This window comes from Buteo buteo, unplaced genomic scaffold (assembly GCF_964188355.1).
Source record: "Buteo buteo unplaced genomic scaffold, bButBut1.hap1.1 HAP1_SCAFFOLD_45, whole genome shotgun sequence".
NCBI lineage: Eukaryota > Metazoa > Chordata > Aves > Accipitriformes > Accipitridae > Buteo > Buteo buteo.
The window spans coordinates 281,727-297,059 of NW_027439212.1; the positions used below are offsets into that span (position 1 = coordinate 281,727).

Sequence of the window (15,333 nt, forward strand, 5' to 3'; positions counted from 1 at the left end):
TACTGCAAGAGTAGACTTTCCCAGTTGCAAGGTGCTCCAACACCAGGGTGAGGACAAACTGTTCACTAGGACACCAAATTGCACTGCTTGGCTTGGACAAGAAACCGGTCAACATTTTAAAGAGGGGATTTTATAGCCCGCACAACAGACTCCCAAGTTTCACTTTTCAACACACAAGTGTGGCAAAAGGGACAACCCCAGTCTAGAGTAAATGAATTCCACAAATATATAACAGTTTCAACAGCCTTGAGTACCGGTGCTCAGACTAAGGCTTTCTAATAAGTAATTCATCATAAAAATAAACCCAGTTTTCAGCTGGAAGTAAAAGGAAACCCAGGAGATTTGAAGCTTGACCTTTCTACATCTGTTGAAAAGCCATCAGGATCTTATCGGACCTGTTTAGCCCATGGAGCTCCCTTCCCAACCCTACATCGCAAGAGGTCAGGAAATGAAGGCTCTCAGTCATCACAGTTTGATTAAGATGGCTTAAAATTCGAGCTTTAATTGAAAGGGAAAGAAACATTCCAAAAGGATATATGTTTCATAGACTCAACTGAGTTACCAAATTTAGGTTTCATTGGATGTTATTGCAAACATGAACATTAAATCATAAGCACCGAATAGTAGAGAACTCAAAAAAAAAAAGATATAACCATACCATATCAGAAGGGATCGGACCAAATGCTTTTGTAGGCAACTATCCAAATGTGATGCACCAACACATTAGCTCAAAGGATGTAAGGACATCCCTGAACCCACCAGAAAAAACTTCTGAGGACTGACTACATCAACATTTTCCTGGCAAGTATCTTCTCTGCCAGCAATAAATCCCAGCTCAATACATATCTAAAATGATATACATTAGAGGGCGTGTGTTTAAGAGTATTAAGTTGGCTTAAATTACTTGAGCAAAATTTTAAATATGTAATAGAAATCTAAAAAGGAACACAAAAAAATTGAGAACACCACTGCAATATTAATGCCAAGCTGTTACTTTTTTTTTTTTAAACAGATCTGTACAGCAACATAGCAAAGAATGCAGTGATCACAATTCAAGCCAGACAGCAATCTAAGGGAATACTAATCCTGTATACAGCAGAGCTGAAACACTCCCAACATTCAGATGCTCCAAGTATGTTGGCTACCCTAATGCACTCCAAACCAGTTCTACCTACATAGGACATTTTGGTGTGAAAAAGTTTCTGTAAAGTTCCCTTTGTTTCCAGTGTTTTTCTTGTACAAAATATTACAATGGTTTTTTATATATATGTTTACAGACTTGCACAGCTAGAAAAATATAAACTACAATTGGGCTTGGCAATCAGTTCTTTTCTTTAAATACATGACATTTCAGAGCAAAAATTGTAGTGGTAACATACCCTGCACTTCAAGCATCTGCACAGAAAAGCTTTCTTCCTTAAGCGTATCAAGCCTAAAAACCATGACTGCAGTGAGACATGTGCCACAGTAAGTGCAACGAATGCAATTCATCTACCTCCTGGCATAAGGAAGACACAAGATGAATGTTATTTGTGCAGGTTAGTGGCACAATATAGAAAAATCCGTAACTAAACATTAAATTCCTTAATAACATTCATTAATTTCATAGGCAGAGCCTGTTAAAAAAAGGACAACCGTTGTAGCTTTTAAGAAAAGCAGACGCTAAGTTCACGGGGCTTTATACATCTTGAACAAAAATGCAACCACAGTTAACATTTCGGGGCATTTGCTAGCTTCAAGCAAGCCCCCAGGTATTAAGGTTTTTTCCATTCAACTTTTAAGTAGAGGCCGGGGAGGATTTTTTGCTTTAAAGCTACAGTATCTGTCATTATGGCTTTTAACACCCCAGCTTTCACCCAGATGAGGTACATGTTTCTAGTGAAATGGTAACAGTTGAGCAGGATGAGTTTCAATGGACCACAAAAATCCACACATAGGTGTAAACAGGTTGTCTTATGAAAGGTTGCCAAACCAAATTGTAACAGCGCAAAACAAGATTTCTTCTTTTATTTTTCTCTGTAGAAAGCGTTGTCGAGGCATCTAGGACGTCGCTAGTAGTTAAGCCACTGAGCAAACCCTCTTTCCACCAGACTTCTGTTTACCGACACCACCTAAAAGGAGGTAAAAAAAAAAGTAGAAAGGTGAACAAACTACTAGCAAGAAGCATCAGCAAGTTCCTAACCAGCAATAAAAAGTCTGCATAATCATATACCTTATCAGTGTTGAAAAAATAGGCATGTTAACATACCCACCTCATCTCCCGTCAAGTTCCACAGCTGTATCAGTGGCAGACCTGTTGCGCTGTCATAATTTGTGACCTGGAAACACAGAAGAACATTAGCGTGCAGCAATTCTGGTCTGAGCCGTGCAGGGTGCAAGGCTAGCATCATTCACTGCATATCAGATCCTCAGACTCAGCGTAGGCTCGTGGAAATGTAGCTCCTGCCACCAGGCAGCTGGGACACCCTGCTGGCAAGTGCGCTCTGGTCGCTCAAATCCGTGCCCTTGCTAGAATTAGTGATGCATTTGAGCACTGCACTAAAACCCAAGGAAGCTGCGAGATTGAGCGTCACAAGCGCTATCGGCTTCCCACTCGTCCCAACTGCCTTACGTGGACAGCTACAGCCACTGTCAGAGGCACTTCGGAAGAGGCAAGTGCCTCTTCGCTGAGACCAGGCACTGCATGCAGAAGCCTTTGGGATGCCCTTACTTCTCCCTCCGGCCAGCCAGAGGCCAAGTCCTGGATGTCAGTCTTGCAAAGACTGTTGAGACTGGCAAAGCAGCGCAGACCCAGGTGAATATTTGATCCGCTGGACAACAGGCCACTTTGTGCTCTGTAAATCCATCCAGGTGCCCTTCCTCTCTGCCCGCATCAGTAACAAGAGGGAATACTCATCCCTTCCCAGCCAGGCAGTCCTGAGTGGTCCTGGTGCCACACAAGGAAGTTTTCGGCGCCCGAGATTGCTCGACGAGAATCCTGCCCAGCAGCCAGGCTTACAGGCTGTGGCTTTGTTTTCGATTTTAACACGCACGGTATGCGAGGGGGCAGAGAGGACAACAGCAGCAGTCAAATTGGCAACCAGACTTCCAGGCAGCTCTCGTGTACCTGTGCCACTAGGACTGCGCCTTTGGTCATCTCACTAACAGCGGCGTCGGCTTCAGGTGAAAAGTGATCCTCGTCTTGGGAAAGAAAAGAGCAGGAGAAAACAAATGAGATATATTCTTCACAGGCTTTAAAGGCCAGAAGGGACTATTAAGCTAATCTTGCCTGACCTCCTACATAAGTTAGGCCAGAGAATCCTCACCTACTGTTGCTGTACGCATTTGCTGAAACCAGTCTATTAAGCTGGAGATCACACAAGTATTGTGCCTGCTGTGTTGCTGAAGGGAAAGGATGAAGTGCTTTCTAAAGCCACTAGCTCAGTTAATGTGAACATAAGTAAGTGGCTGATGAATTAGGAGGCTTTAAAGACAGAAAAGTCTACTTCTGCAGTACGTTTGAGCTGCCATTAGTATTTTGATCCTTAATAAACTAAGCTCAGGGGCCTCAGGACATTACTGACCCTGCACAGAGTGCAATACTGTGAACGGGAACTCCGAAGCATTTGTATCACAGGCCGGCTGGCACCTGAACAGTGCCAAATGCACTCTTGGCAGCTCAGGTCTCTCAGCCTGCACAGCTTACGTGGGCACTGTTGCTAACTCCACACCTGTAATGCAGCAGGAAACTCTTGTGTCCCAGGCAATACAGTTACAATCTACACTGCAGACCAGACATTTCAGAAGTATTTTCATTTTGGAGGAAAGTTGCTTATTTCCTACCAAATCACTGCAAAATGAAGTTTCTCCTTTGTGCTCCCCACCCTGAGACCGCCTCCAGCAGCAAGTGAACTCCTTACAAATCCCGAAGGAGGTCGATTACCTCAGGGAACATGGAAAACACTGACTTCTGCAAGAAGCAGCTTAAACCTCGCCATCCATCTACAGTCTTGGCAGAGCCTCCTGTACCTCCTGGTTAGAGCACGCATCTCTAACACCACTAGAAAAAAGGAAAAAAAAAAAAGGGGGGGGGGGGGGGCAAACCAAAGCATTTCTAGGTAGTGACTGACATTCTTCCAGTGCTTGGAGGGTAGTCTTTTGAACACAGAATTATACACATCAGTCATTTTAGTAGGAAAATGTCAGATATTCATCTAGCAGATTAAAAACTAAGTTTGCGTTTACAGCTACTCTATGACAGAAGAAGGCAGAGTAGTTACAGCTGCTTCACCTGTACCCTGCCAGTCCTGCCAACTTGCTGTTTAGGAGAGTAATTCATTCTCTCCTCCACCCAGGAAAAAGCCTGAACATTTATCATCTTTCCCCTGGAGCCTGACAGGTTATGCCATGCTAGCACATTTAGAAGAATAAAATACAATTTTTCCAATCTTGCTCTAGTCACATCAGAGGCTGCGCTTGCAATAGGAGGGAAAAGGTTTAGACAGTATCATCGCTTGTACACAGTTGGTATCCATTTAAACCTGCAGGGGGAGCACCAACGGTATGTCTTGAGAGCTCCATTACCTGGGAGTGGCACCACGTTGTCTAGTAAAACTTCTGCTCCTTGGAAAGGTAGTGATAAAAAATCAGACCTTAAAGAAAAGAGAATCAATCAGAGTAAGAACACGGCTTTAAGTTTGTCCTGTATTCTTTTAGAGCAATTGATTAATCAATGTCACCTTACAGGAATTCAGTTTGAAATTGATGACAGTAAAAAAAAAAAATCAGATTGTTCTCCCAGCAATCTAAGCAACAGCAATAAATAGTCTGATTAGCACGCCAAGTTGGATTGGGCTCCAAGCAAAAACCACCTCCATAATGGAAGCTGTACTGCTTTTCTCCCACCTCTGGGGCACAATCAAGTATTTAATGGGCTTGTCTAAGAAAACCCCCATCCAATACAGCTCTCCCAGCCAATGGGGCTGGGGCACAGAGAATCTGAATCTTCTTTCTAGCTCATCAATTAACTACAATTTAGGGCCTCCTGAAGGCATCCTTTCACTCAGCTTCCACGCTGAAGTGGCAGAAGTTGCAATTTCCTCTCCCCTCCCCTTCGAAAAAGCCTTGCAAGAGCTTGCTGTGCTCCCAAGGAATTCACAGCTGCTGCTGAGCCAAACCTTTCCACCGTTTTCCGCTTCAGCTGTGGAAAAACCTATAAGCAATTCAAACGGTATATGAAGATTCAAGCCAGATATTGCCTTAGGCCACAGAAGAGGAGCTAAAGACCTGATTTGTCTGAGTGTGTCAATCTTCACTTTGTCGTATCCTCCATAGTCCACGTATCTGAGCTCCACTTCACCGGTCTCTTCGAAGTAGCTAATAACTTGAGCCCGGAACCATGCCCCATCCAGGCCTGGAGCCGCGCAGATAATGCCAACTGCAAAACACAGGAGTACAGAGGAGAAAGGCTCAGCGTAAGTGGATTTCCAGAAATTAGCACTTCAGGCATCAGTACTTATCTACTGAGAATCAACAGCATTTCTTACGCTGCCAACATCTTCTTTCACCACCACCCACACCCCCACCAGACAAGGCCTGCAGCTGGGACGCAGGAGAAGTGGGTTTTACTCTCAAGTCTCTGTCTGCCACTTCCATGCTGTTCTACCCAGGTGTACAGTTCCCTTCCAGCCTTCGGTCACTAACAGTGAGGTCTGTCCCCAAAAAGGAAAGTTAGCGCTAGTAACCCCCTTCCATGTGATGCACCCTCCACTTTACACCACGTGCAGACTGTGACACTATGAAGATTTGGGAGTAGTTCCATACTTTGTCAGCAAAAATACACCAGATGCCAAGTTGATTAGAAATAGCCTGAGATGGACTTTATCTCATTCTGAATTTCAACATGCAACTAAGTGGCTGGGGAGGTACTCTAGGGATGAGTGGGGTAAGGAAGAGTAGAGCAGCATCTGTAGTCTGCCAGCGGCTTAAAAAAATATGAAATGACAAGTGAACTATCACATTCTCATCCACTGGGAAACTTCCCAAGCCTAACTCAGTGGCATCAGGCTTTCGTGTGACCCTAGAAGTTTCTCAGCTGAACAATTTGTGAGCAATCACATTACATGCCTTCTACTGGAGTTGGCAGGGTTGGAATTTCCAGTTGAGAATAGCAGGCGTACATCTGCTGGTCGAGGCTACGCAGACCACGGAAAGTGGGGTGCGTATGCTGCTGTAGAAACATGTGCCCTGCATCGACTTGGTTTGCCACGACGACCTCTACAGAGACTCCGTCTGGGAGGAAGAGCTGTCATGTGGAGAAAAGAAATTCTCATTAGCGTTCACTGCAACACAAGCTTCATTCACAGCAACTCCATGTTCCACCAGCAACTCCTGAGGCTTACAGCCATGGGTGGAAAAGCCCTGGCACTCCGGTATTTCACTTCCAAAAGCTACTCACTGTTACTCCCTGCTGCTCTAACAGAAATCAGACTTGAGGCGGGGCCCGCCTTGCATACAAAAAGACTATCGGCATGAAGCAGTCGGAAGACTTATTTACCCAAGGGATCCGGGGAACTACAGGCCTGTCGGTCTGACCTCGGTGCCAGGGAAGGTTACAGAGCAGATCATCTTGAGTGCCATCACACAGCAGGTACAAGACAACCAGGTGATCAGGCCCAGTCAGCGTGGGTTTATGAAACGCAGGTCTTGCTTGACTAACCTGATCTCCCTCTGTAGCAAGGTGACCCACTTAGTAGATGAGAGAAAGGCTGTGGATGTTGTCTACCTAGACTTTAGTAAAGCCTTTGACAGCATTTCCCACAGCATTCTCCTGGAGAAACTGGCTGCTCATGGCTTGCATGGGCGTACTCTTACTAGGTAAAAAACTGGCTAGATGGCCAGGCCCAAAGAGTGGTGGTGAATGGAGTTAAATCCAGTTGGCAGCCAGTCACAAGTGGTGGTCCCCAGAGCTCAGTTTTGGGGCCAGTTCTCTTTAATATCTTTATCAATGATCTGGACAAGGGGATCGAGTGCACCCTCAGTAAGTTTGTGGATGACACCAAGTTGGGCAGGAGTGTTGATCTGCTCGAGGGTAGGAAGGGTCTCCAGAGGGATCTGGACAGGCTGGATGGATGACCTGAGGCCAGTTGTATGCAATTCAACAAGGCCAAGTGCCGCGTCCTGCACCTGGGTCACAACAACCCCACGCGGCGCTACAGGCCTGGGGAAGAGTGGCTGGAAAACTGCCTGGTGGAAAAGGACCCGGGGGTGTTGGTCAACAGCCGGCTGAATATGAGCCAGCAGTGTGCCCAGGTGGCCAAGGTGGCCAACGGCATCCTGGCCTGTATCAGAAATAGTGTGGCCAGCAGGAGCAGGGCAGGGATCGCCCACCCAGGGATCAGCACTGGTGAGGCTGCACCTCGAATACTGTGTTCAGTTTTGGGCCCCTCACTAGAAGAAAGACGCTGAGGTGCTGGAGCGTGTCCAGAGAAGGGCAACGAAGCTGGTGAAGGGTCTGGAGCACAAGTCCTATGAGGAGCAGCTGAGGGAACTGGGGTTCTTCAGTCTGGAGAAAAGGAGGCTGAGGGGAGACCTTATCACTCTCTACAGCTACCTCAAAGGAGGTTGTACCGAGGTGGGTCTTGGTCTCTTTTCCCAAGTAAGAAGTGACAGGATGAGAGGAAACAGCCCCAAGTTGTGCCACGGGAGGTTTAGATTGGATATTAGGAAAAATTTCTCCACTGAAAGGGTTGTCAAGCATTGGAACAGGCTGCCCAGGAAAGTGGTTGAGTCACCATCCCTGGGGGTATTTAAAAGACGTGTAGACGTGCTGCTTAGGGACATGGTTTAGTGGTGGACTTGGCAGTGTTAGGTTAATGGTCGGACTTGATGATCTTAAAGGTCTTTTCCAACCTAAATGATTCTATGATTCTACATTTCTCAGCTCAGGCAGAATGGAAACTGCAGTGGAAGAGCAGGTAGGCAAATCTGATCTGTAACAGTTACATAAGCTGGACAGCAGAGAGCCACACAAAATCCAACTGGTTTTGAGGGCATCTGTGAACCAGCCACGTTGACGTAGCATACTATGACAGCAGCGACCAACAACAGCCTTCCACCCTGACATCAGCATAGCCAGCAAGCTGGGACTTACCCAGGCAGTCATAAGGAGGGAATGAAGCGTCAGTGGTGTTGGTGGAGGTAGAGCGTAGATGTTGGTGAGACACAGCTCTTTGAACTTCTTGCCAATCAGGCTCAGTACTTTTTCGACTTGTTGCGAAGAGCCTGGAAGACAAAAATCCCACAGAAAGTCTGTAGTACAGATATGCTGAGGACACCCCCACCCCGTGAAGTGCCTTCTGCGCTACATCAACGATTTAATTTTTAATAGATTGGCCATGTAACCTGATATCAGACCAACATGAGCAACTCAGGCCCCAGTTTCAACAGCGTTAGCCTCCAGTATGAACCCAATTCACTGGCAGATATTTTTCAGCCACAATTAATCTAACATCCTTCACAGTCAAGACCGCACTTGCTGATACACATCCCATAGCTCCTCCTTCAAGCCTGAAGGGATCCTTCAAAACGTGTTGGTTAAACTACAGCAGCCGAAGATGTTAAAATGCATTCTCACCTCTAGAATAAGAGGGTTCAAATGCCAAGGCACAGGCAACTTGGCATACACCTCTACTGTAACAGCACCGATTAGAAAAGTTTTGTAAAGCACTAGGCTCACAAAGCCACTAAATCTGTTTAAATTCCTTGCCCATCTAATTAAGGCCCCCAAGCTACATATTAGACCATGAATAAAGAGACATTCTGCTTACCTTCAATGTGACAGACTTGGGAGTCACGGAAATAAGGTAGTGTTGAGACATAAATTTTGGCACCAGACGATTGCCTCAAGAAGCTCATAAATTTTCCTTGTTTGCCGATCAAGCGGCCAACTAATTCCTTTATGAAAGTAACAAGAAAGCAACAGTCAGGAAGAGAAACATAGATCAAACAACACCGTTCTCTGTGGCTTATTTCACCCACATTCCCAGTTCCTGTAGCACAGGGCCAGGCAGAATAAGTATAAGGGAATGCTGGACCAGCGCAGAGTTCAGCAGGTCTATGACAAGTCAAGGTAGATACAGATCAGTAAGCACAGCTTGTTTTGATAGATCCGTCTTCGTATCTTGTAGAATGACACAAAGACACGATGGTTTTTACCAGGCCTGGTAAAAGCTACTGTCTTCCTACAGTCAAGTGAAGTCACGTCCTCTCCCAATCTCCTACCATTTCTTGTTTTAAAAAAGCATGCTACATGCCTTTTTCATTCAAATATGAAATACTAAGTTTTAGCAATTTTTAAACAAGCTAATTAGATTAGATAGGGAGTAGACAAATTCATGGGAGAGTAAACCAGGCTATCATGCCCATTAGACTGCAGAGTCCCAGGACAGCTGTGCGGGATGATGAAGAGATGTCTTTGCATGCCCTATTACTTCTACTCTTTCACTGGCACCTGCCACCACCTACTGTCAGAGACCAGGTACCAGAGCAGAAGTGTTGGGCCCAAGTCAGTATGGATAATCCTATACAATGTAGAGTTGGCTACTTCAAGAAAAGTGACAGCCTGTCTTCATGAAACACTGAAACATATTTTTCTGCTGTAGAACTGCTTCTTTAGCCTGTGTTTTACTGGTCCATTAAAATGCACGTTACACGTCTTCCCTGGGCTCACAGCATCCAAGCACTCGAGGCAGCATGCTTATCCTGCCGGGAGCTGCTGTCTCACATTACTGGCTGTCATTATTCGGGTCTGCTGAGCAGCAGAACTGCAAGAGCGATGCTGTGCAGGACAGCCACAGATGATTTTGCATACACAAAGCAGGGAAGAAGGTATGAACGTAGTCCTAAAAACACAGTCTCTCTCTCAACGCAAAAGAAAGCTCACTATAAAGACAGAGACACAGCAGCTCTACAGAATAGCTCATACGAGCATTCAGCTTGTGAGGAAGGGTTTGGACAGGCAGTTGAAACATAACCCTCCTACATAGCAGGGGAAAAAAAAAAAAAAAAATCACCTGCCCTTAATAACTGTGTACCCTCAAAGCCTTCTGAATGCTTTCAGAGCATCGGACTAACAGATTGGGGTGGAAGATAATGGGGAATAATGAGTCCAGCAACCAACATTACCCTGGGCATAACCCTGACATGCCTCTTGTTTACAGGTGTGTACTGGCTCTTTGTTCCTGTTGAGTCCTAACGGGAGCTAAATGCTTAAATCCTCGTTGATTTGTTGTTGATCTCTCTGGGATGGCACTGAGCCAGTACCAGGCTGGAAGAACCAGAAGATGGCTATGTAGGGCAAGGCAGGATGCGCGAGCAGGCCAACGGCTGGTTACCTTTGGAACCTCTATCTCCCAGATAACGACGCCGGACTTGCTGGATTCTCCTCTTAGCTTAGAGTTCTGCCGACTCACTGTCTTCCTCATGGCACAGCCACTGTCCACAAAGTCCACGCTATTTACATCCAAACCTACAAGACATACAGACATGTCAGTATTCAGACAACCCACACAATCCAGCTACCAGACACAAGGCCATGAAAATATATAATTTCATAGAGAGGTGACATTGAGCTCTTCCTATGCATTCAGTTGGGATGATCCTGTATCAGGTTCTCTGGTATTTCAGAAAGGGTAAAGTCCCATCACACGCGGCCTGCTACAAGTTTCCTTTTATTGCTGGAGAAAAACCTGCACACCTCTGGGAATGCAACAGAAGGAGGCCCGAGTTCAGCAGGAGTCCTTCAAACATGGTGACACCTTATGCAGCAGCAGAGACAAGACACTTTAAGTCAAAAGTTACCAGCTGAACGAGAGCTATGCTAACACCAACACTGAGCTGCTGCTGCAGCAAGGTATTTTGCATTTTCCCCACATGGTTTAAACAGGGCTTTTCACAGGGAGTTCAGCATGCAGGGAGGGATGTGCAACCTATTCGTCTGCTCTTTGCATTGACATTACATTCCTGCCCCAACGAGGGTTGCACGGTGACCTGAGCACCAGCTGTGCCCACTACTAGCTGTGGTAGAGGATTGTCTCTTGCCCAGATTTGTCATATGCTTGAAGAAACAAGGTGCCAGAGCTGAGCTACGTTTTGTTCCCAAACCATCAGCCGATACCAGGAACATTCGTACTTGGGAAGGGGACAAACTCAAACAGCTTCCTCCTGGTCAGATCCCAGATACAGTCAGTGTAACAAGATCAAGAACAAGAACAAGGCTGATCCTTCCTCCAGATTAACAAGCAGAAACATGAAGATCCTCACTTGCTTGCAAGAATTCAGATCACCCAGTACAAGACCGAAGAGAAAAATAAGCCCAACAGCTGCCTCACATTTGCCACATCTTAATAAGTAACACAGCACAGATGCCTCGAAAGTCAAAGGCAAGCAGTGCAGCTGTTTGCAATAGACTTGCTAGACAAGGATGAGGATTTAAGTCTCACAGCCTGGGTGCGAAGGTCAGCTGTAGGACCTCTTATCCAACACAGCCACATTATCAACTTTACCTGCTATACGCCGTCTCCCTACCTGTCTCCCTGCAGAGCTTTCAGCCCTTGTCATCACCAGGCTCCACAACACACCGTTGTACCTTCTCATCGCACCAGCATTCACAACAAGGCAAAACCATTTTCCTCCTGTGGTTACTCTCACTAGTGAAAATGTTTTGTGGGTTTAATCCTTAATTGTTGGCAAACTCACTCCCCATGTCTCACAACAAGCAGCGTTCCAACTACTTTGTAGCAATTACAAAAGACATCCTGTCATTAAGGGCTGTTGGCGCCACAGGGTCCTATAAAGGATTTTAACATCCATCCCCAAGGTCACACGGGTTAACATTTGCTCAGACAGCTTTGTATTCTGCCAGGCACACATCATCCAGGATCTAGAAGGCAAAAGCAACGCAGAGACAGATGGGGGAACTCCACGAACATTGCTCCCTGTTGGGATTTCTTGGCATGCACCTACCCTTCCAAGCAAAAAGGCTTCAGGGTAATTGGTCTGCAACCAACTGATTTTATCACAGCTCGTCAGAGCACTTCCCTGGTTCATCCAACAGCACCTCAGAAACCTGCCTTACAGCCTCCTTTCAGCAGCAGCCCACAAACACAGATAAGAACCCAGTCCTTACTAGAGGCTGCCCGAACTGAAGCAGAAACCATTTGCATTAGCAGGTCTCAAACCAGCAAGGTGTTCAACAGCCTGGCCTACATCCAGACACAGCCCATTTCACTGGGCTACTCAAGCACATGCTTCGCTTTAGACAATAAGCTTTGTGCTGAATGCAGACCAGTCTGTTCAACCTTTCGTCGTATACCCTGAAGATCACCCAGCTAACACGGGATCCTACAGGGACGGGAATTCTGAGAGCAAATGCATACCCACCTGCACACGAGGCCTAAATATTCATCTACTGGCAAAGGTAAAGATGAAGAGGACTTATCTGAACATGTTCTGAAGCAGAAGGGTTACAGCACATAAAATATTTGTTCACCACATTTTCATGGGAGCATTTTCAAATCCCTTACCTCCTGAGCGATCTCCATCCACGTCTGCTGCCCTGCGACGCTCATGATTCAAGCCTGGACCATCCTCCACGATTCCCAAAGACTCTCGTGTCAGTGTCGCTGATGCTGATGGCCACTGATCTTGGTTTGCACTAGAGCTTGAATCCTGTACAAGGCTCAGCGCAGCACTGCCGTGACACTCTGTGCTCTTTGAGATCAGAGGGAGAGAAACACAAGCAGGGACACCGCTTTCATCTTGAGATCCTGTCGTTTCTAGTTTTTCACTGTCGTCCTCAAGGGTGCTGGGCTGCGTTGTCACTACTGACAGGTCTGGAAGGTCCTGTGAGAGATCTAGCCTCTCGTGAGTTTGAGACAGAAGAGAGGGCGTCGTCGACCCTGCTGAGAGCAGGGAGGTCGAGGTTTCGTTCTCTCGGCATTCCTCTTCTGACGAGAGAGGCAGTCTTCGAGGAACACATGCTTCTGTTTTGGGTGGTGAATCATTCTCTGGCGCTTCTTCCTGCTGCTCTTCTTCAGTGGCTATTGCTTGTTTATCGTGATAGCTTGCATGCTTTTTTCTACGGGAATAGATCCACCAGCAGCCAACAAGTGCCAGCACTCCAGGTATGGCATATGGGATAATATTGCGGAAACGTGAAGCCATTTTACAGATCCTTAGCAATTATGTCTAGAAGAAGAAACAAAAGCCATGTTACAATAGTCACAGGAAAGGTAACAGCAAGGCTAAAGTTTCATAAATGCCTTGAGGTATTTCTATTAGCATGAACAGACTCGTTTTCTAGCCACTCCTTAAATTCACATCTCTGCTCCACCAACAGACCACAGAACAAGATCCTGACCTAAGACTAGGAATATCTGGACATTTCTCACCATTACGCTCACCAATTTCACCTTATCCCACCTTTACATGTAAAACAATTTCACCTTCTTTCTCCTGCCTCACCTTCGCAGGTCAGTACTACACACAAGGACAGCATCCGGCACTGCAAGTCTCTCCAGCATCAGGCTGGGTTCACAGCACAGCGGTACCACCAGCACTCCGAGACACAGACTTGACACGCTGCAGGTCTCCCCACTTCTCTGCTTGAAAGGCAGCACCACATTCCTGAGAGTTTCATAGGTTGACAACACGCACTTCTCTAAAACATAATAGCTCAGTGAAGGTGAAGTGCTTTGCAAATGTTCTCATCCACAGCAACTGCGAGAGGCTGGTGAGCGGGCACACGACAGAAGTCTGCAGTTAAGTAGACGCTAAACAGCAACACGCAGCTACTCCATTTACTTTTATACACACAGTGTAGGAATTCCTAAACAAAGAACAGCTACAGCCTGATCAAGCAAGTGCCTCCCAATAACCAGAAGTGCCTCTACAAGATTTTGCAGCAGTGAAGATGGGAAATCTGCTATAGCGCCCTTACAACCGCAGTATTTATCTAGCAAAAGCAGCCCGGATAGGGACACTACTACCTAGGAACCCAGCTCCAAAGTTTGTTCTACATTACTATGTTGACAGCTGCTGCTTCTCTGACTTTCCAGAGTCGAAAGCTGTCTCTCTGACTTAGAAAGTGTGTGCACCCTTCCCCACCTGCACACCGCCGAGACTCATGTCCCAGTCATGCTCCTCCATTTACAAGCCTCACCTGGGTTATCCGAGGCAGGGCTGACATGCCTTTCCTTTTCCTTAAGGAAAGTCTACAGCTGGAACACAAAGCTAAACAGTTACCCACATCCCCAAAACAGCCTTGCTGCAAAGCACTTACAGTTTATATTTTCACTGAGCAGGAATTAAAGCAAAACATCACATGTCTGGTGATGCTTACACATGACAGATTTTTCTCCAAACAGGCCTCAAGAGCCTGTTTTTGCCAATGAGCAACAAAAATAAAGATTGTTTTCAGGAGATAGCAAAGTCCTAGAAATGGGAACCACGCACTGGAAAAGAGCATTATCTAGCTCCTCTTTAGAAGCATAATATTTCCGAGACAAGACAAGGCAATCAAGTCATTCTGTCAACTATGCTTAGTCTGTCTCAACCGGAAAAAAACTTGTTATCAGAGCAAGCCTCCTGACCACAGCTTCCAAATACAACTCTCCTTTAGGGCCTTGATTTTCACGACAAGCTGATTACATTCTAGCCGAGGGACAAAAACATGCCTCCCTCAGGCTCAAACCGAGCATCCAAGCCTCAGAAAAATTAATATTCTCTCCAGATTTCTCACCTCCTCCAGCCACACCCTCCCATGCCACAAGAGCAAATACACAACTTTATCCAAGCTAGCTCAGACGCCAGCCTTGCTTCTGTACTGTTTACCACGGAGTCCTAACGACCGAGGCAAGTAAATACATGACTGGCAAAAACAGGGACTAGAAAATTTCTTGCTTAATCCCAAATCAAAGGTCAGCTGCAGACATGACTTAAGAAATCCAGTAATATCTCCAGTATATCACAAAAGAGGTATTTACGTTGTTCTACAAAGAAAACTTGAGTGTGTGTTAATTGGACATTCATAGCTGCTTTCTTCTAAATCCAAGTTACTTCCAGCTGGCTTTACACAGTCAGGTAGCAGGGCTCACTGCTGAGGATGAACTTTCAGTTAACGGCAACATCTGAGATTTGGAATTTAAAAAAAAAACCAAAACCAAAACCAAAACCAACAAACCTAAGCAATAATTTGGATGTTTGGTTTTTGGAACTTGGTAAATGGAAAGGGTGAAGTCTGTACATTCCCAAGACAAAAGGTTCACATTTATGCTCTCCAGCACAATGGCACAT

General features: G+C 45.9%; 2 protein-coding genes across 2 annotated transcripts in view; one reads left to right on the forward strand and one right to left on the reverse strand.

The window, feature by feature from the left end:
- LOC142027639 (membrane-anchored junction protein-like) overlaps positions 1-15,333 on the forward strand; it is a 300,152-nt gene that overhangs the window by 56,074 nt on the left and 228,745 nt on the right.
- Positions 1,170-13,935, reverse strand: LOC142027632 (A-kinase anchor protein 1, mitochondrial-like). The gene is made up of 10 exons (XM_075021928.1): positions 12,564-13,935; positions 10,374-10,507; positions 8,808-8,934; positions 8,132-8,262; positions 6,106-6,283; positions 5,266-5,416; positions 4,564-4,631; positions 3,107-3,180; positions 2,253-2,318; positions 1,170-2,111 (listed from the first exon to the last, which is right to left on the reverse strand). Exons 1-10 carry the CDS (start codon positions 13,201-13,203, stop codon positions 2,052-2,054), a joined length of 1,629 nt encoding a protein of 542 aa, XP_074878029.1. The 5' UTR covers positions 13,204-13,935; the 3' UTR covers positions 1,170-2,051.

Excerpts from the sequence above, each read along its gene's own strand:
- LOC142027632 (XM_075021928.1), bottom strand. The coding sequence starts at position 13,203 with ATGGCTTCACGTTTCCGCAATATTATCCCATATGCCATACCTGGAGTG. Across the intron at positions 10,508-12,563 it reads GGATGGAGATCGCTCAGGAG|GTTTGGATGTAAATAGCGTG; the intron begins GTAAGGGATTTG and ends TATGTCTTGTAG. Across the intron at positions 3,181-4,563 it reads CAACGTGGTGCCACTCCCAG|ACGAGGATCACTTTTCACCT; the intron begins GTAATGGAGCTC and ends TTCTTTCCCAAG.